The sequence below is a fragment of the Ornithorhynchus anatinus genome, chromosome 15 (assembly GCF_004115215.2).
Source record: "Ornithorhynchus anatinus isolate Pmale09 chromosome 15, mOrnAna1.pri.v4, whole genome shotgun sequence".
Classification (NCBI taxonomy): domain Eukaryota; kingdom Metazoa; phylum Chordata; class Mammalia; order Monotremata; family Ornithorhynchidae; genus Ornithorhynchus; species Ornithorhynchus anatinus.
In genome coordinates, this window is record NC_041742.1 from 22,286,439 (window position 1) to 22,307,968 (window position 21,530).

The 21,530-nt window shown below is 49.7% G+C and overlaps 1 protein-coding gene across 2 annotated transcripts in view; it reads left to right on the plus strand.

Moving 5' to 3' along the window:
- Positions 1 to 6,323: 6,323 nt before the first annotated feature.
- PRPS2 (phosphoribosyl pyrophosphate synthetase 2) overlaps positions 6,324 to 21,530 on the plus strand; it is a 29,724-nt gene continuing 14,517 nt past the window's right edge. For both annotated transcript variants that reach the window (XM_029079974.2, XM_029079975.2), the window contains exon 1: positions 6,324 to 6,497. In XM_029079974.2, coding sequence (XP_028935807.1) covers positions 6,376 to 6,497 — 122 coding nt within the window. In that variant the 5' untranslated portion in view covers positions 6,324 to 6,375. The remainder of the gene's footprint in view (positions 6,498 to 21,530) is intronic.

The window sequence follows — 21,530 nt, forward strand, 5'->3', positions numbered from 1 at the left end:
TTACGGGTCTTTCTGGTGTTCGTTTGAATTGGGGTTGGGAAGACTGCAGCGGCTAAGATAGGCAGGATCCTCTCAGATTTTTTTTTTTTTCCAACTGCCTTGGAGTTTGCTTCCAGCAGACAAGATAAGAATGGAAGCGGTTGTTGTGGGTCTAGCCGATAGAAGCCTTGGAAGAAGGCGGGCCTTCTGACCCCCGAAAGATGGTTCTACCATTATCTTCCAAGCAACTGTGGCCTCCTGGAGATAATCACTGTATTGAAAGCCGACTTCTTCCCTCCTTTCCATTTCTTTCTATAATATTTCCTATAACTTCATTCTATCTCCATATTCAGGTTTATAAACACTAATTCCTTGCATGCTTACGGTACAGAACCACGTTAATGTGCCAGAAATACTGAGTGAAATTTCTCCTTTGGCAAAAGTAGTAATCATTGATTTCCCTCTCACTGAACTCCAGTTACAGTTTTGTTTTATTTCCCTCCTACTTGCACTTTTTTTTTTTAGAACTCCTTTGCCAATTTCCTTGTGGCTGATTTCACCCTTTTTTTTTAATTATTGTTTTCTCACAGAACAATCAATTGGATTGAGGACAGGTGGAAAGGCAAAAAAACTAGGAAATTGAAATGAAAGAGATGTAAGGCAATAGGAAAATGAAATAAAAGTCTGGGTTCTTGTCAATTAGCTTTTACCCAGTAGGAAGTGATCCTTTCTGACCATCAGAGCCCTCTAATTTGGTCTTCAGGGTCCCATTGGAAGCCCCCTGTATTTTTCCGTAGGTTGGAAGACTTCTTACACAGATCTTCTTGGTGGCCAGGCATAGCAGAAAGCTAAGCTATTTATCTAGTGAATTCAAGGAGATAAGAAACCAGACTGGGCCAAAATAAAGCTTTTCAATAAGCCTCTCCTTGGCCTGAATCACCTATTTCAGCCTGTTTACCCTGTTCCAATTCCCCAGGACTGAAACCTTCCTACCATTCTGCAGATAACAATTGGGTTTAAAATGGAAATTCTATCAGGTGAATTAAGAGGAAAACCCTCCTCAGATAAGTCTCGGTTTTCTGTGTTAAACCCCTGGCATTTTGAAAACACTGCTTGTAAATTGAATGGAAACTTATTTCAGCTTATTAATGAAATTTAAAATCATTTCATGAGGGGTCCAAAGGACTGAAATTTCACAGACTGTACTCTGAAAACTAAAAGTTGAATTCTAGTTCTGTTCTATTTCGCTATCTGCCCATTCAGTTATTTCAAGACATAGAACCCTTGAGGGAGTGCAATTTAAGTTAATAATTGATTGTGTGACTTTTGCCCTAAAGAAACTTCTGTAGATTATTATTTTTTATCCTGAGCTCGTTCTCAAAAACGAAAAAATGATTCAGGAACACCCTTCAGTGTAAATAGTTTTAAAAGGTCAGGCAGACCACGATATGCTTTCCGGCACTTAGGACTGGGAAAAATACAAAAAGTGGATATCAGGTTAGATCGCCAAAAGAAAGCATAAAACAGCAGCACCATTGGGGAAGGTAAAATAAAATCATCTATTGCTGGGAAGGAGACCCAAAAGCCCCCAGAAATACTCTTGAATTGTGTCAGGTCAGAAAGGGGGAGGGGGGAAATGGCATTCTTTCGGTAGGCAGGAAGGAAAGCCAACAACAGATGACTGTGAAGAGGCGGAAACTTTTAATGGTTTTCACTTTGGCCCATAGAATCAGATGTGAACAGCTAACTGGGGCCACTTCATTTAGGATACCTCCTTGGAAAGGCAAATGCAAATGAGGGAAACCCGTTTCACCTGGAAGAATTTAGGCAAAGGGCCCAAGGACAAACATTTTTAGGTATTGAAGGAATAGGTTGCTATTTTGCCAAACCAGTGACTACTTGTTTTTGTATAAAGCCCAGAGAATTCAAAAGGGGTAAATGTTGTGTGTGTGTGTGTGTGTGTCCCCCTTTTTTTTTAAAAAAAAAAAGAGGAAAAAAATAGACTTGTGGGTACAAACAAGTCTGTTTAATAATCCAATTCTCCAAATTTGTAGTCACCTGGAAACATATACAAAAGGGTTGGGGTGGCCCCGAAATAACTCGCATAATTATAGTAACTCGCTGGGTTGTAGGAAATCATCCAGGTCAAGTAAGAAGGTGCAAGCTGACTGCTTTAAAGCCGATGGTAAGGAGTTTCTATTTGATGCAGAGGTGGATGGGCAACCCCCGGAGGCTCCTGGGAAGTGGGGAGGCGTGAACTGGACTTTTTTTAGAAAAAGGATCCAGGCAGCAGAGTGAAATGAGGACTAGATTTGGGAGAGGAGGGAGGCAGGGAGGTCAGCGAGAGGCTGAAGCAGTGGTTCAGGTGGAATAGCTAAGGGCTTTGATCAGCTCCGTCACAGTTTGGACAGAGAAGAAAGGGCAGATTATAGCGAGGTGGCGAAAGTAAAGTGACAGGATTTGGTGACATTGAATATACGGGTTGAATGAGAGAAAACCGAGTCAAGAATAATGCTAAGGTTACTGGCTTGGGAGACAGGGAGGACGGTGGTTTGTCTCCATGGATAGAAAAGTCGCAGGGAGGCCAGGGCTTGGATGGGAAGATAAATTCTGCTTTGTTCATTCAATAGTATTTATTGAGCGCTTACTATGTGCAGAGCACTGTACTAAGCGCTTGGAATGAACAAGTCGGCAAGATAGAGACGGTCCCTGCCGTTTGACGGGCTTACAGTCTAATCGACATTGAGGGGTCAGCAGGACATCCACGTAGAGATGTCCTGAAGGCAGGAGGAAATGTGAAACTGCGGGGAAAGAGAAAGATAGATTTGAGAATCATCCCCGTAGAGATGGTAGAGGTTTTTTGGTTTGTCTTATGATATCTGTTAAGTGCATATTATGTACCTGGCACCATACGGAGTGTTGGGGTAGACACAAGTTAATCAGGTTGGACACAGTCCCCGTCCCACATAGGGCTCACGCTCTCCATCCCCGTTTTATAGATGAGGTGACTGAGGCAGAGAAGTCAAGTGATTTGTCCAAGGTCACGCGGCAGATGAGTGGCGGAGAGGGGATTCGAACCCCGCGCCTTCTGACTCCCAGGCCTGTGCTCGCTCCACGAGGCCATGCTGCTTCTCTGAGTTGAAGAAGTTGAAGCTGTGGGAGGGAATGAGTTCTGCAAAGCAGTGGGTGTAGAAGGAGACTAGAAGGGGAGCCAGAACGGAGCCTCTAATCGTCTTTAGAAAGGGTGGGATACTTTACTTCGAAGTTGGACATGACCAGAAAACACAAACCTGTGAAGCCAGGGCACGTTAGTGTGTCACTCCAATGGAATAATAATAATGTTGGTATTTGTTAAGCGCTTACTATGTGCCGAGCACTGTCCTAAGCGCTGGGGTAGATACAGGGTCATCAGGTTGTCCCACGTGGGGCTCCCAGTCTTAATCCCCATTTGACAGATGAGGGAACTGAGGCCCAGAGAAGTGAAGTGACTTGCCCACAGTCACACAGCTGACAAATGGCAGAGGCAGGATTTGAACCCGTGACCTCTGACTCCCAAGCCCGGGCTCTTTCCACTGAGCCGCGCGAATAAGTATAACGAGCTCATTACGGGCAGGGATTGTGTCTACCGACTCTCCCAAATGCTTAGTACCACGCTCTGCGCACCGTAGGCACTCAATAAATGTGATTGATTGATTGATTGATCGACTGCTTGTCCAGATGACATGGGACTAGGAAACACTCCCGTTACGTTTAGGGAACTGTTACTTTCCATTCGAGGAATCGACGCATTTGTCTTGGCACGATGTGGAGTCTGCTGAACTCCGAAGAAAACAGCACTTCTCTGACATTTTATTAAATAAGGACCATGACACATGGGAGGCCAGACAGAGCGGGAGGCAGATTTGCTTAGTGAAGAGAACAGAGGACTGGAAGTCAGAAGACCGGAGTTCCAATTCTGACTCCGCCACCTGACTCGGCGACCTGAAGCAAGTGGATCAATTTATCTTTGCCTCAGTTTCCTCCGCTTTATAATGGGGTTTAAACACCTGCTCTCCCTTCCCCTTGGACCGTGAGCCCCGTGCGGGACAGGGACTGTGTCGATTCTGCTTATTAGAAGCAGCGTGGCTCAGTGGAAAGAGCACGGGCTTTGGAGTCAGGGCTCATGAGTTCGAATCCCCGCTCTGCCACTTGGCGGCTGGGTGACTGTGGGCGAGTCACTTCACTTCTCTGGGCCTCAGTTCCCTCATCTGTCAAATGGGGATGAAGACTGTGAGCCCCACGTGGGACAACCTGATTCCCCTGAACGGTGCTCGGCACATAGTAAGCGCTTAACAAATACCAACATTATTATTATTATTACCCCAGTGCTTAGGACAGGGCGTGGCACATAGTAAGCTTGTAAGAAAGACCACCATTCGTTATTCCTATTTGTCAGATTCATCTTTAGGTAGCTAGTTTTTAACCATAAAGTGCCAGCATATTTTCAGCCCCTCCATCCCAGTCCCCTGCCAGAAAAGAAATGTCTTTCGAGTTCTCAACTGAAACCATCTTTTCCTTATATAGCTATTTTCTTCCTTGTATCAGTCTGCTTTCCCTTTTTTTAAAGAAGTCGGGGGGCCGCGACTGTCGGTGGCGGTGAAAGTAACCCAGGAGCCCCAATCCCCCCAAGAACTGACACGGAGTCGTCGACTAAAGCAGCCGGAGTCCCTGCCGGCTGTGGTCGCCTTGCAAAAGCGAGTCAATAATAATCTTGGTAATAATAATGTTGGTATTTGTTAAGCGCTCACTATGGGCCGAGCCCTGTTCTAAGCGCTGGGGGAGTCACAGGGGAACCAGGTTGTCCCACGTGGGGCTCCCGGTCTTCATCCCCATTTTACAGATGAGGGAACTGAGGCCCAGAGAAGTGAAGTGACTTGCCCACAGTCACCCAGCCGACAAGTGGCAGAGCTGGGATTCGAACTCATGAGCCCTGACTCCAAAGCCCATGCTCTTTCCACTGAGCCACGCTGCTTGGTATTTGTTAAGCGCTGACTCTGGTATTTGGTATTTGGTATTTGTATTTGTTAAGCGCTTACTATGTGCCGAGCCCTGTTCTAAGCGCTGGGGTAGACACAGGGGAATCAGGTTGTCCCACGTGGGGGTCCCAGTCTTCATCCCCATTTTCCAGATGAGGGGACTGAGGCCCAGAGAAGTCAAGTGACTCGCCCACAGTCACCCAGCTGACAAGGGGCAGAGGCGGGATTCGAACCCATGACCTGTGACTCCAAAGCCCGGCCTCTTTCCGCTGAGCCACGCTGCTTATAATGTGGGTATTTGTTAAGCGCTACCTAGGTGCCGAGCACTGTTCTAAGCGCTGGGGGAGACCCAGGGGAGTCAGGTTGCCCCACATGAGGCTCATAGTTAATCCCCATTTTAATAATAATAATTAATGTTGGTATTTGTTAAGCGCTTACTATGTGCCGGGCACTGTTCTAAGCGCTGGGGGAGTCACAGGGGAACCAGGTTGTCCCACGTGGGACTCCCAGTCTTTAATCCCCATTTTACAGATGAGGTAACTGAGGCACAGAGAAGTTAAGTGACTCGCCCACAGTCCCCCAGCTGCCAAGTGGCAGAGGCGGGATTCGAACCCATGACCTCGGACTCCCCAGCTCTTACGCCCCTCCCATTGGCTCCAAGTGCCTTAGCTCCGCCCACCGCTCCGGTCCCGCCCCTCCCATTGGCTCCGGCCCGCCTTAGCCCCGCCCCCGCCCCGCCCCCATTGGCTCCGTCCCTCCTTCTCCCCGCCCACCGCTCCCTCCCCTCCCATTGGCTCCGTCCCTCCTCATCCCCGCCCACCGCCCCCTCCCATTGGCTCCGTCCCCCCTTCTCCCCGCCCACCGCTCCCTCCCCTCCCATTACCTCCGTCCCCTCCTCATCCCCGCCCACCTTCCCGGCCGCGCCCTCCTATTGGCTCCGTCCCTCCTCATCCCCGCCCACCGCCCCTCCCATCGGCTCGGACCCACCTTCTCCCCGCCCACCTCCCCCGCTCCGCCCCTCCCATTGGCTCGGACCCTCCTTAACCCCGCCCACGTCCCCGCTCCCGCCCCTGCCATTGGGTCCGTCCCTCCTTCTCCCCGCCCACCGCCCCCTCCCATTGGCTCGGACCCACCTTCTCCCCGCCCACCTCCCCCGCTCCGCCCCTCCCATTGGCTCGGACCCGCTTTCTCCCCGCCCACGTCCCCGCTCCCGCCCCTGCCATTGGCTCCGTCCCTCCTTAACCCCGCCCGCCTCCCCCCCTCCGCCCCTCCCATTGGCCCGGGCGCGGCCCCGCCCCCTCCGCGTCCCCGCGGTCCCGCGCTGCCGCCCGCCGCCTGGGCCACCTGGGCCGTCTGGGCCGCCGTGGGCGCCGGGGCCAGGATGCCCAACATCGTGCTGTTCAGCGGGAGCTCGCACCAGGACCTGTCCCAGAAGGTGGCCGACCGCCTGGGGCTGGAGCTCGGCAAGGTGGTCACCAAGAAATTCAGCAACCAGGAGACCAGGTGCGCGGCGCGGCGCGGCCCAGGCCCTGCCCTCCCCCTCCCCTCCCCGCCTCAGTTTCCCTCCCTCGGTCGCCGCCCCCTCCCCCCCCCCCTTTCTGTTTTCCTTCTTCCGGCTTCGGTCCACGTGCGCCTCCCTTTCATTCATCCATTCGGCCGGGTGTGTTCATTCATTCATTCAGGCGGTCGGCTTCGGTCGTTCATTCGGTCGGTCGGCTTCATTCATTCATTCGGCCGGATGTCTTCGTTCATTCATTCATTCAGGCGGTCGGTCCTCTTCATTCATTCATTATCGGTCCTCTTCATTCATTCGGCCGGATGTCTTCGTTCATTCATTCATTCGGCCGGGTGTCTTCATTCATTCATTCAGGCGGTCGGCTTCGGTCGTTCATTCGGTCGGTCGGCTTCATTCATTCATTCATTCATTCGGTCGGTCGTCTTCATTCAGTCAGTCGGTCGGTCCTCTTGGTTCATTCAGTCAGTCGGTCCTCTTCATTCATTCATTATCGCTCTTCATTCATTCATTCGGTCGTCTTCATTCATCCGGTCGGTGGTCTTCATTCAGTCAGTCGGTCCTCTTGATTCATTCATTCAGTCGGTCGTTTTCATTCATTCAGTCAGTCAGTCCTTTTCATTCATTCATTCAGTCGGTCATCTTCATTCAGTCAGTCGGTCCTCTTGATTCATTCAGTCAGTCGGTCATCTTCATTCAGTCAGCCCTCTTCATTCATTCAGTCCGTCGGTCGTCTTCATTCACTCAGTCGGTCCTCTTGATTCATTCGTTCAGTCGGTCGTCTTCATTCATTCAGTCGGTCAGTCCTCTTCATTCAGTCGGTCGTCTTCATTCAGTCAGTCGTCTTCATTCATTCATTCACTCGGTTGTCCTCATTCATTCAGGCGGACATCATTCAGTCAGTCATCTTCATTCAGTTGGTTATCTGTATTCACTCATTCAGTGGGTCGGTCCTTTTCATTCATTCGATCGGTTGTCTTCATTCATTCAGGCGGTCAGTCCTCTTCATTCGGTCGGTCGTATTCATTCATTCGGTCGCTCGTCTTCGTTCATTCATTCAGTTGTTCAGTCCTCTTCATTCAGTCGGTCATCTTCATTCATTCATTCAGTGGGTCAGTCCTCTTCATTCATTCGATCGGTTGTCTTCATTCATTCATTCAGTCGGTCAGTCCTCTTCATTCATTCTGTCGGTCAGTCCTATTCATTCAGTCGGTCATCTTCATTCATTCAGTGGGTCAGTCCTCTCCATTCGGTCGGTCATCTTCATTCATTCGGTCGGTCATCTTTATTCATTCAGTCGGTCAGTTGTCTTCATTCATTCAGTCGGTCGTCTTCATTCATTTAGTGGGTCAGTCCTCTTCATTCATTCATTCAGTCAGTCGTCTTCATTCATTCAGTCGGTCGTCTTTCATTCATTCAGTCGGTTGTCTTCATTCATTCAGTCGGTCAGTCATATTCAGTCGGTCGTCTTCAGTCAGTCAGTCAGTCATCTTCATTCATTCAGTGGGTCAGTCCTCTTCATTCATTCAGTCGGTCATCATTCATTCAGTCAGTCAGTTGTCTTCAGTCAGTCAGTCATCATTCATTCAGTGGGTCAGTTCTCTTCATTCAGTCGGTCATCTTCATTCAGTCAGTCAGTTGTCATTCATTCATTCATTCAGTGGGTCGTCTTGATTCAGTTGGTCGTCTTCATTCATTGTCGGTTGTCATTCATTCAGTTGGTCGCCTTCATTCATTCATTCAGATGGTTATCTTCATTCATTCAGTCGGTTGTCATTCATTCAGTCAGTCAGTCATCTTCATTCATTCATTGGGTCAGTCCTCTTAGTTTATTCAGTCAGTTGTCTTCATTCATTCAGTCAGTTGTCATTCATTCAGTCGGTCGTCTTCATTCAGTCAGTCAGTCATCAGTCATTCAGATGCTGGTCTTCATTCATCCAGTGGGTCAGTCCTCTTCATTCAGTTGGTCGTCTTTATTCATTTAGTCAGTGGGTCATCTTCATTCAGTTGGTCATCATTCATTCATTCAGTCGGTCATCTTCATTCAGTCGGTCGGTCCTCTTCATTCATTCAGTCGGTTGTCTTCATTCATTCAGTCAGTCATCAGTCATTCAGGCTCTGGTTTTCATTCATTCAGTAGGTCAGTCCTCGTCATTCAGTCGGTTGACTTTATTCATTCATTCAGTCGGTCATCTTCATTCATTCAGTGGGTCAGTCCTCTTCGTTCAGTTGGTCGTCTTTATTCATTTAGTCAGTCGGTCATCTTCATTCAGTTGTCGTCTCCATTCATTCATTCAGTCGGTTGTCCTCATTCATTCAGTCGGTCATCTTCATTCAGTCGGTCGGTCATCTTCATTCAGTCGGTCGGTCCTCTTCATTCATTCAGTGGGTCATCCTCTTCATTCAGTCAGTCGACTTCATTCATTCAGTCGGTCATCTTCATTCATTCAGTGGGTCAGTCCTCTTCATTCAGTTGGTCGTCTTTATTCATTTAGTCAGTCGGTCATCATCATTCAGTCGGTCGTCTTCATTCATTCAGTCGGTCCTCATTCAGTCAGTCCGTCATCTTCATTCAGTCGGTGGGTCCTCTTGATTCATTCATTCAGTCGGTCGTCTTCATTCAGTCAGTGGGTCGTCTTCATTCATTCATTCGGTCCTCTTCATCCATTCAGTCGGTCGTCTTCATTCCTTCAGTCGGTTGTATTCATTCATTGTCGCTCATCCTTCATTCAGTCGGTGGCGTTCATTCATTCAGCCGGTCATCATTGGCTCCGATGGTGGTGTTCATTCATTCAGTCGGTCATCATTCACTCCGATGGTGGTCGTCATTCATTCATTCGGTCGTCTTCATCCATTCAGTCGGTCGTCTTCATTCATTCAGTCGGTCCTCTTCATTCATTGTCGCTCATCCTTCATTCAGTCGGTGGCGTTCATTCATTCAGCCGGTCATCATTGGCTCCGATGGTGGTGTTCATTCATTCAGTCGGTCATCATTCGCTCCGATGGTGGTCGTCATTCATTCATTCGGTCCTCTTCATCCATTCAGTCGGTCGTCTTCATTCATTCAGTCGGTCGTCTTCATTCATTGTCGCTCATCCTTCATTCAGTCGGTGGCGTTCATTCATTCAGCCGGTCATCATTGGCTCCGATGGTGGTGTTCATTCATTCAGTCGGTCATCATTCGCTCCGATGGTGGTCGTCCTTCATTCATTCATTCGGTCGTCTTCATCCATTCAGTCGGTCGTCTTCATTCATTCAGTCGGTCGTCTTCATTCATTGTCGCTCATCCTTCATTCAGTCGGTGGCGTTCATTCATTCAGCCGGTCATCATTGGCTCCGATGGTGGTGTTCATTCATTCAGTCGGTCATCATTCGCTCCGATGGTGGTCGTCCTTCATTCATTCATTCGGTCGTCTTCATCCATTCAGTCGGTCGTCTTGATCCGTTCACCCAGCCGTAGCGATGGAGCGCTCCCTGCGTGCAGAGCGCTGGGCTAAGCCCTTGGAAACGGCAATTCGGCAACGGATGGAGCCAGTCCCTCCCCTGACAACGGGCTCACGGTCCAGAAGGCAGATGACCAAAGAAGTAGACGGGCATCGCTAGAAATGGATCGAGTTGTAGATTCATCGATACCCGTTCGTATCGATTGATCGCTTACCGTGTGCCCGACCCTGGGCTAAGAGCTTGGGAGAGGACAATTCAACGACGACTAATAATAATGTTGGTATTTGTTAGGCGCTTACTATGGGCCGAGCACTGTTGTAAGCGCCAGGGTAGACACAGGGGAATCGGGTTGTCCCACGTGGGGCTCCCAGTCTTCATCCCCATTTGACAGATGAGGGAACCGAGGCCCAGAGAAGTGAAGTGACTTGCCCACGGTCACACAGCCGGCAAGTGGCAGAGCCGGGATTCGAACTCATGAGCCCTGACTCCAAAGCCCACGCTCCCTCCCCAACCACCGGCTCACGGCCCAGCAAGGGGGGGAGGCAGACAATAAAACAAGCAGACCGGCGTCGTTAGAAATGGATTGAATTATAGATCCATTCGTTCGTATTGATTGAGCGCTTACTGCGTGCAGATTTATTTCGTTTTATTTTGTTAACGAGGTCTCCATCCCCTTGATTCTCTTTCTCGTGATTGTCTTGTTTTTGTCCGTCCGTCTGCCCCGATTAGACCGTGAGCCCGTCGACGGGCAGGGGTTGTCTCTCTCTGTTGCCGAATTGTCCATTCCAAGCGCTTAGTACAGTCCTCTGCACATAGTAAGCGCTCAATAAATACTGTTGAATGAATGAATGAATGAGCGCTAGGCTAAATTCGAAAGCACAATTCGACCACAAAGAAAGACGAGCCCTCCCCAACATCGGGCTCACGGTCTAGAAGGGGGGACACGGACAACAAAACAAGTAGACAGGCATCGATATCTTCAGTATAAATGGAGGGAATTCTAGATTCGTTCTTTCGATCGTACTTATTGAGCGCCTCCTCCATGCGGAGCACTGGACTAAGTGCTTGGAAAGCACAGTTCGACAACGGATAAAGACAATCTCTCCCCTGCCCCGGGCTCACAGTTTAGAAGGGGGGAGACAGACAATAAAACAAGTAGACAGGCATCACCAGCATCAAGAGAAATGGATAGAATTATAGATTCATTCTTTTGATTGTACTTATTGAGCGCCTCCTCCATGTAGAGCACTGGACTAAGTGCTTGGAAAGCACAGTTCGACAACAGATAAAGACAATCTCTCTCCTACCATGGGCTCACAGTTTAGAAGCGGGGAGACAGACAACAAAACAAGTAGACAGGCATCAACAGCATCAAGAGAAATGGATGGAATTATAGATTCATTCTTTTGATTGTACTTATTGAGCGCCTCCTCCATGCAGAGCACTGGACTAAGTGCTTGGAAAGCACAGTTCGACAACAGATAAAGACAATCTCTCTCCTACCATGGGCTCACAGTCTAGAAGGGGGGAGACAGACAACAAAACAAGTAGACAGGCATCAACAGCATCAAGAGAAATGGATGGAATTATAGATTCATTCTTTTGATTGTACTTATTGAGCGCCTCCTCCATGCGGAGCACTGGACTAAGTGCTTGGAAAGCACAGTTCGACAACAGATAAAGACAATCTCTCTCCTACCATGGGCTCACAGTCTAGAAGGGGGGAGACAGACAACAAAACAAGTAGACAGGCATCAACAGCATCAAGAGAAATGGATAGAATTATAGATTCATTCTTTTGATTGTACTTACTGAGCGCCTCCTCCATGCAGAGCACTGGACTAAGTGCTTGGAAAGCACAGTTCGACAACAGATAAAGACAATCTCTCTTCTACCATGGGCTCACAGTCTAGAAGCGGGGAGACAGATAACAAAGCAAGTAGACAGGCATCAATATCTTCAATATAAATGGATGGAATTCTAGATTTGTTCTTTCGATCGTACTTATTGAGCGCCTCCTCCATGCGGAGCACTGGACTAAGTGCTTGGAAAGCACAGTTCGACAACAGATAAAGACAATCTCTCTCCTACCACGGACTAACAGTTTAGAAGCGGGAAGACAGACAATAAAACAAGTAGACAGGCATCAACAGAAATGGATAGAATTATAAATTCATTCTTTTGATTGTACTTATTGAGCGCCTCCTCCATGTAGAGCACTGGACTAAGTGCTTGGGGAAAGCACAGTTCGACAACAGATAAAGACAATCCCTCCCCTACCACGGACTCTCAGTTTAGAAGCGGGGCGACAGACAACGAAACAAGTAGACCGGCATCAATATCATCAATAGAAATGGATGGAATTATAGATTCATTCGTATTTATTGAGCGCCTACTGTGTGCAGAGCACTGTGCTAGGCGCTTGGAAAGTACAATTCGGCAACAGAGACAATCCCTACCCAGCCACAGGCTCACGGTCTAGAAGGGAGGAGACGGACAACAAAAGAAAACCAGTAGACGGGCATCAGTAGCATCAAAATAAATAATAAATACATAGAATTATAGATAGACACCCATCATTAATAGAATAAATGGAATAATTAATATGTACAAATATGCACAGTGTTGGAGGGCGGGGAAGGGGTTAGAGCGGAGGGAGGGAGCTAGGGCGATGGGGAGGGGAGGAGAAGCACCCAGCATGGCGTAGTGGAAAGAGCCCGGGCTTAGGAGTCAGAGATCCTGGGTTCGAATCCCGCCTCTGCCACTGTCGGCTGTGTGACGCTGGGCAAGTCACCTCACTTCTCTGTGACTCCGGGACCTCATCTGTAAAATAGGGATTAAGACTGGGAGCCCCACGCGGGACAACCCGATGACCATTTTTCTACCCCGGCGTTTAGACCACTGCTGGGCACCTAGTGAGCGCTTATTAAGTGCCATCATTAATCATTTATTTATTTTTACTAAGCGCTTGGAATGTACGCTACAGAAATAAAGGAAAACCTTCCCTGCCAACAACGGGCCTGAGAAGCAGCGCGGCTTAGGGGCAAGAGCTCGGACCTGGGAGTCAGAGGTCACGAGTTCGAATCCCAGCTCTGCCACTTGTCAGCTGGGTGACTGTGGGCAAGTCACTTCACTTCTCTGGGCCGCAGTTCTCTCATCTGTAAAATGGGGATTAACTGGGAGCCTCACGTGGGACAACCTGATGACCCTGTATCTCCCCCAGTGCTTAGAACAGTGCTCGGCACATAGTAAGCACTTAACAAATACCAACGTTATTCTTATTATTATTAATAATAATAATAAATGTCGTCATTAATCATTTCTTTTTACTAAGCGCTTGGAATGTACGCTACCGAAATAAAGAAAAACCTCCCCTGCCAACAACGGGCCTGAGAAGCAGGGTGGCTTAGGGGAAAGAGCCCGGGCCTGGGAGTCCGAGGTCTTGGGTTCTAATCCCGCCTCCGCCACTTGTCAGCTGTGCCGCTGGGAGCCTGTTGCGGAGAGGGATTGTCTCTGTTAATGAATTATATTTCCCACCCGCTTAGTACAGTGCTCTGCACGGCAGCGCTCAATAAATAAAATGGAATGAGGAGTGAATGAAGTCACTTCCCTTCCCTGAGCCTCAGTTACCTCATCTGGCAAAGGGGGATTAAGACAGACGTATGTGGGACAACCCGATCGGCCTTGTATCTACCCCAGTGCTTGGCACATAGTGAGCGCTTAATAAATGCCATCGTTATTACTATTATTACAGCCTGGCGGGGGAGGCAGACCTCAAAACAAGGAAACAGGCATCAATATCAATAAATAGAATTACGGGTATACATATATACGCAGAAGTGCTGTGAGGCGGGGCGAGCAAAGGGAGCGGGTCGAGGTGACGCGGAAGGGAGGGGGAGTTGAGGAAAAGAGGGGCTAAGGGTGGGAAGGCCTCATGGAGGAGGTGCGCCTTCAGTAGGGCTTTGAAGGGAGGAAGAGCGATTGGCGGATACGAGGAGGGAGAGCGTTAATAATAATTCGGTATGTGCTAAGCGCTTACTATGTGCAAAATACCGTTCTAAGCGCTGGGGGATACGAGGTGACCAGGTTGTCCCGCGTGAGGCTCGCAGTTTTCATCCCCATTTCACAGATGAGGGACCTGAGGCCCAGCGAAGTGAAGCGGCTCGCCCACAGCCACACAGCTGACCAGCCGGGAGTCGAACCCATGACCTCGGACTCCCCAGCCCGGGCTCTTTCCACTGAGCCAGGCTTGCTGCAGTTAAGCGACTTGCCCACGGTCGCCCAGGAGATGTGATTTTAATAATGATAATAATGTTGGTATTTGTTAAGCGCTTACTATGTGCCGAGCACTGTTCTAAGCGCTGGGGGAGACCCAGGGGAATCAGGTTGTCCCACGTGGGGCTCACGGTCTTTATCCCCATTTTACAGTTGAGGGAACTGAGGGTGGGGACGTGGGTGGGCAGTCGATCGTGGAGGGGGAGGGAGTTCCAGGCAGAAGGGAGGGATTGATGGCTAGAGAGACGATCGAGGCGGAGTGCGGAGGTTGGTGTTGGAGGTGTGAAATGCGCAGGCTGGGTTGTGGAGGAAAAGAGAGATGAGAGCGTGGCCACCGACTGAGTCCCTTAAAATAATAATAATTACGGGGTTGGTTAAGCGCTCACTAGGTGCCGGCTTCTGTATTAAACGCTGGGGCGAATACAAGCAAATTGGGTTGTACCCAGGCCCTGTCCCCACGCGGGGCTCAGAGTCTCAATCCCCATTTTGCAGAGGAGGTAACTGAGGCACAGAGAAGCGAAGCGACTTGCCCCGGGTCACACAGCGGACGAGTGGTGGAGCCGGGATTAGAACCCATGACCCTGTGACTCCCAGGTCCCTGTCGGTTACACCACTCTGCTCCTCTTCAGCGGGTGGTAAAGAGCTTATGTGTGACGTGGAGATAGATGGGCAACTCTTGGAGGTTTTTGAAAATTGGGGAGAAATTCTGTAGCCTGGGCACCCCGGTCCATTTCCCAGGGACACTCAAGCGGGACGGGGTTGAAGTGAGCTCATCGAACTTTTTTTTTACGGTATTTGTTATCAATAATAATAATAATGTTGGTATCGGTTAAGCGCTGACGCGGTGCCGAGCGCTGTTCGAAGCGCTGGGGGAGAAACGGCCGGGACCGTCTCTATCTGTTGCCGACTTGTTCATCCCAAGCGCTCAGTACAGTGCCCTGCACATAGTAAGCGCTCAATAAATACTATTGAATGAATGAATGAATACAGGGTCATCAGGCGGTCCTCCCGCGCTTTAAATCCCCATTCTACGGATGAGGGAACTGAGGCCCAGAGAAAGGAAGTGACTGTCCCACAGCTGACGAGGGGCGGAGCCGGGAGTCGAACCCGTGACCTCCGACTCCGAAGCCCGGGCTCTACCGTGCGGTGTCGCAGTCGTCGGCATCGATCCGTCGGACACTGGATTTAGAGTGTTTTCCGTGTGCGCAGAGGATGCGGACAGAAGTGCCGAAGGGCCAAGGGATGGTGCATATCAAGTGCTTGAAAGGGTTCAGACTCAACCGAAGTAGGGAGGGGGAGTAGGGAAAATTGAGGGCTCAAGCCGGGAAGCTCTCTTGGAGGAGGTGTGGTTTTCTAGGAGGGTTTTGAAGGTGGGGAGAAGACTGGATTGTCTGATCCGTACCGGGAGGGAGTCCCAGGACAGAGGGAGGACGGGGGCAAGGGGTCCGCGGAGAGACGGTCAGTGTTTGTTTATTGAGCACTTAGTGTATTCCGAGCACCCTGCTCAGCGTTGGGAAGAATAAAGTACCATAAAAAACGGGTAGACGTGGCTCAGCGGAAAGAGCCCGGGCTTTGGAGTCGGAGGTCATGGGTTCGAATCCCGGCTCGGCCACCTGTCAGCCGGGTGACTTCGGGCGGGTCACTTCACGTAGAGGAGCAGCGTGGCTCAGTGGAAAGAGCCCGGGCTGTGGAGTCAGAGGTCATGAGTTCGAATCCCGGCTCTGCCACTTGTCGGCTGTGTGACTGTGGGCAAGTCACTTCACTTCTCTGTGCCTCAGTTACCTCATCTGTAAAATGGGGATGAAGAGTGCGAGCCCCACGTGGGACATCCCGATTCCCCTGTGTCTACCCCAGCGCTTAGAACAGTGCTCGGCACATAGTAAGCGCTTAACAAATACCAACATTATTATTATTATTATTATTCTCGGTGCCTCGGTTCCCTCATCTGTAAAATGGCGATTAAGACCGTGAGCCTCACGGGGGACAACCTGTTTCCCCTGTGTCTAACCCCAGCGCTTCGAACAGTGCTCGGCACACAGTAAGCGCTTAACAAATACCAACATTATTATTATTATTAGACACGATTCCAGCCCGTGAGGAGTGTCAAGTCTAGAGGGGAAGACGGGCATGTGTCAAGTCCAGAGGGGAAGACAGGCATTAAAATAAATTACAAACAGGGGAGTCAGAATGTAAGGATATGTAGGTAACATAATTATGGTATTTGTTAAACGCTTATTATGTGCCAGGCACTGTACTATGTAGGTACAGTGAGTTAGGCCGGAGTTGGAGTGTCGCGTGAAGTTTCTGTCGATGTGGAGTCGGATGAGCAACCACTGCAGGTTTTTGAGGAGTGGGGAGACAGGGATCGCATTTTCTTCAGCCACGTCTTCTGATCAGCATCGTGAATGAGCGTGGCTCAGTGGAAAGAGCGCGGGCTTTGGAGTCAGGGCTCATGAGTTCGAATCCCAGCTCTGCCACTGGTCGGCTGCGTGACCGTGGGCAAGTCACTTCCCTTCTCCGTGCCTCGGTTCCCTCATCTGTCAAATGGGGGTGAAGACCGTGAGCCCCACGTGGGACAACCTGATTCCCCTGTGTCTCCCCCAGCGCTTAGAACAGTGCTCGGCACACAGTAAGCGCTTAACAAATACCAACATGATTATTAATGATGGACTGGAGTAGGGATGGACAGAAGGCAGAGAGTTCAGTGAAGAGACTGATACGGTGGTCAAGAAGGGATATTAATAATAATAATGTTGGTATTTGTTAAGCCCTTACTATGTGCCGAGCACTGCTCTAAGCGCCGGGGTAGACACAGGGGAATCAGGTTGTCCCACGTGGGGCTCACAGTCTTCATCCCCATTTGACAGATGAGGGAACCGAGGCACCGAGAAGTGAAGTGACTCGCCCAAAGTCACCCAGCTGACAAGTGGCCGAGCCGGGATTTGAACCCATGACCTCTGACTCCCAAGCCCGGGCTCTTTCCACCGAGCCACGCTGCGCTTGGACCAGAGTTGTAGTGGTTTCGGTGGAGGGGGGAGCCGATCCTAGAGACGCGAAGGTAAAACCAACCGGATTTTTCTGGCAAATTGAAAGGGAGAGATGAGTTGAGGGTGATGCCCGTGTTCCCGGCTTGCGAGATGGGGAGGGTGGTGGTGGTCATGGTTTCGACAGTGGATGGGAACATCTGGGAGAGGATAGGGTTTCGGTGGGTAGATGAGTTGGGTTGGGGAAACGTTAAGTTGACGGCGGCCGCGACACGTTCAGGTGCACTGAAGGTGCAGCAAATAGGAGACTGCAGAGAAGATGAGGAAAGGTGAGGGCTGGAGAAGGTCGATTTGGGAGTCATCTGGTAAAGCAGGCAGCTGACAAATCATTGGGAAGTAGCATGGCCTAGTGGAAAAAGCACAGACCTGAAAGTCAGAGGACCCAGGTTCTGATTTGGGCATGTCACTCCCCTTCTTAAACAACTCCAGTGGTTGCCTCTCGACCTCCGCTCCAAACAAAAACTCCTCCCTCTAGGCTTCGAGGCTCTCCGTCACCTCGCCCCTTCCTACCTCTCCTCCCTTCTCTCTCTCCACCGCCCACCCCGCACGCTCCGCTCCTCCGCCGCCCACCTCCTCGCCGTCCCTCGGTCTCGCCCGTCCCGCCGTCGACCCCCGGGCCGCGTCCTCCCGCGGTCCCGGAACGCCCTCCCTCCTCACCTCCGCCAAACGGATTCTCTTCCCCTCTTCAAAACCCTACTTAAAACTCACCTCCTCCAAGAGGCCTTCCCAGACTGAGCTCCTCTTCTCCCTCTACTCCCTCTACCGCCCCCCCCTTCACCTCTCCGCAGCTAAACCCTCTTTTCCCCCTTTCCCTCTGCTCCTCCCCCTCCCCATCCCCTCAGCACCGTACTCGTCCGCTCGACTGTATATATTTCCATTACCCTATTTATTTTGTTAATGAAATGTACATCGCCTCGATTCTATTTAGTCGCCATCGGTTTTTACGAGACGTTCTTCCCCTCGACTCTATTTATCGCCATCGTTCTCGTCTGTCCGTCTCCCCCGATTAGACCGTAAGCCCGTCAAACGGCAGGGACCGTCTCTATCTGTTGCCCACTTGTTCATTCCAAGCGCTTAGTACAGTGCTCTGCACATAGTAAGCGCTCAATAAATACTATTGAATGAATGAATAATCCGAGCTCCTCCACTTGTCTGCTGTGTGCCCTTGGACGGGTTCACCGGACTTCTCCGTGCCTGTTACTTCATCCGTAAAAATAGGGATTAAGACTGTGGGCTCCATGCGGGATGTGGATCGTGTGCTACCCGATTAACTCGTATCTACCCTGGTGCTTATCACGATGTCTGGCACATAGTAACCGCTTAACAAATGCCATTAAAAAAAAAAAAGTGTCACACATATCAGCCAAACAAGTCACTGGGGTCTTTGCTGGCCACCCAGTAGTGGTACTCTACTGGAGAGTTATTAGCAGTTGATCCGGTCCCTTAACTTATCTGTACCTCCGCTACGTCATCTGTAAAATGGGGATTAAATTCTACTTTAGACTCTGAGCCCCATGCGGGACAGGGAATGTGTCTAACCTGATGAGCTTGTCCCTGCCCTAGCGCTTAGTACAGTGATTAACACACAATAAGCACTTAACTGATCCCACAGTTGTTATTTTTATCATGATTATTAATGAGAGCGGGCGCCCAGGCTAAGAAATCAGAGGAGCCAAAACACTCTCTCTGCCGTCCTGGCTAGAAAGCCACGGAGGCAGCGGCTGCCATCGTCTCCTTGGAATTGGTACCCTCTTCCCGGGAAGTTTTCCATCCCTAGACTAGAGAGACACCTCCTCCTCCTAAGGTTCTACTTATGCCCTGATCTCCCGCTTGATTCTTTTCAGTTGGGTTTTACCCAATCTGATTTATTTTTGACTCTCCTGTCTCCAATCTCCTTGCTCATGCCTAAAACTTCCTCTCCCTTTGAATCCATCAGACCATAGCTCCCCTCATTTTAAAGCCCTTCCCTTCCCTCTAGGATCCATCCCCCTGCCTTAACTACCACCTCAACTATTCTGGATGAACTAGGCACTTAACAAATCCTGTCACCTAAGGACTAACTTATAGTCACGTTCTTTTTTCCTCCTTTCTGCAAATTATTGTAGTTTCTGTGTTCCTCGCTATAGTTTAAGTTCCCTGAGCTTGGGAATCATGTCTAAGTCTCCCAAGTAATTCATACAGTGCTCTCTACAGTGTAGCTGCTCGAGAAATACCGGTGATCAATTGACACCTGCAACAAAATCATGTGGTTGGTGGAAAAAAAAAGAAGAGGAAGGGAAAAACCCCTCCTCTGCTCCCGGCTACGATCGGTGACGGTGCCCGATCACGTTCAGGAATGAACCTTTAGTACACGTACCATTTTTCCCGTATAGTATTTCGGGCCATTTTGTAATTTTGCGTGGCTCAGTGGAAAGAGCCCGGGCTTTGGAGTCAGAGGTCATGGGTTCAAATCCCGGCTCCGCCACTTGCCAGCTGTGTGACTTTGGGCAAGTCACTTAACTTCTCGGTGCCTCAGTTACCTCATCTGTAAAATGGGGTTGAAGACTGTGGAACAACCTGATTCCCCTGTGTCTACCCCAGCGCTTAGAACAGTGCTCGGCACATAGTAAGCGCTTAACAAATACCAACATTATTATTATTATTATTATTAATATGACATTGAAGAAGAGTATTCTAGAAGCGGATTTTGACAGTAAAAGTCGTTGCCTGACTTAACCAAACAAACAAGTTTAGAGTTTTCTCTGCCACATTATCTCAGTACACCACAATTCTAATCCTAGCATCTTTGCGCAGTCACCTCAGGATATCAGTTAAAGACACTGCTTGTTCTACAGAATTAGGTCAGATGTCATTGGCGTGAAAAAAGATATTCAGTGGGGAAGAGGAGGAATTCTGTGGAATTCGAATTCATTCAGTAGTATTTATGGAGCGCTTACTGTGTGCAGAGCACTGTACTAAGCGCTTGGAATGGACAGTTCGGCAAGAGATAGAGACAATCCCGGCCCCTTGACGGGCTTACAGTCTAATGCCACTCAGACCCTGCCCGGCATTTTGGGGAGGCAGGTAAATCATTCATTCCCCTAATTTAGGGTGCTGCTATCTCATGGCCCTAGGAGCAGGGGTAAACCCTTTGGCCCAGCTGCGATCCGAGGTGGCCCCCAGCTTCTCTGCCTCGTAGTCAGGTGTCCAAAATAACTTGGCAATCGGTTGCTTTAGTACTTCGGCCCACTCACGAAGACCACCGTCTTAATCCCTATTTTTACGGATGAAGTAACAGGCGCGGAGAAGTACAGTGAACCCGTCCAAGGGCACACAGCGGACAAGTGGAGGAGCTGGGATTAGAACCCGGGTCCTCTGACTTTCAAGTCCGTGCTTTTTCCACTAGGCCATATTCAGATCTGAAAAGATCCTTCATCGCCCCTTCAAGTGGGATGGCCGTCAATTTGAGAGAGATCAAGGCATGGGAAGACTCCCCTGAATGTGAAGGACGGTATAGAAATGAAGTTCAGGCCGGGGTTTTCATGATAATAATAATAATGTAGGTCTTTGTTCCGCGCTTACTATGTGCCGAGCACTGTTCGAAGCGCTGGGGTAGATACAGGGTCGTCAGGTTGTCCCACGTGAGGCTCACGGTTAATCCCCATTTTGCAGATGAGGTAACTGAGGTACAGAGAAGTTAAGTGACTTGCCTTGCAGCTCTAGAGAATGATGATGACGATGGTATTTGTTCAAATGTTTACTATGTGCCGGGCAGTGTTCGAAACGCTGGGGTAGATAGAAGCTAAATCAGGGTAGAAACAGTCCATGTCCCACATAAGGCTGTTAGCATTAACGGAAGCCTAGTGGCTCAGTGGAAAGAGCCCGGGCTTTGGAGTCAGAGGTCATGGGTTCGAATCCCGGCTCCGCCACTTGTCAGCTGTGTGACTGTGGGCAAGTCACTTAACTTCTCTGTGCCTCAGTGACCTCATCTGTAAAACGGGGGTGAAGGCTGTGAGCCCCACGTGGGACAGCCTGATTCCCCTGTGTCTACCCCAGCGCTTAGAACGGTGCTCTGCACATAGTAAGCGCTTAACAAATACCAACATTATTATTATTATTATTATTATTAATCCCCATTTTACAGACGAGGTCACTGAAGCACAGAGAAGTGAGGTGACTTGCCCAAGGTCACACAGCCGACAAGTGGCGCAGCCGGGATCAGAACGCAGGTCCTTTGGACTCCCGGGCCCTTGTGCTATCCACTAGGACAGCTGCCTCTCG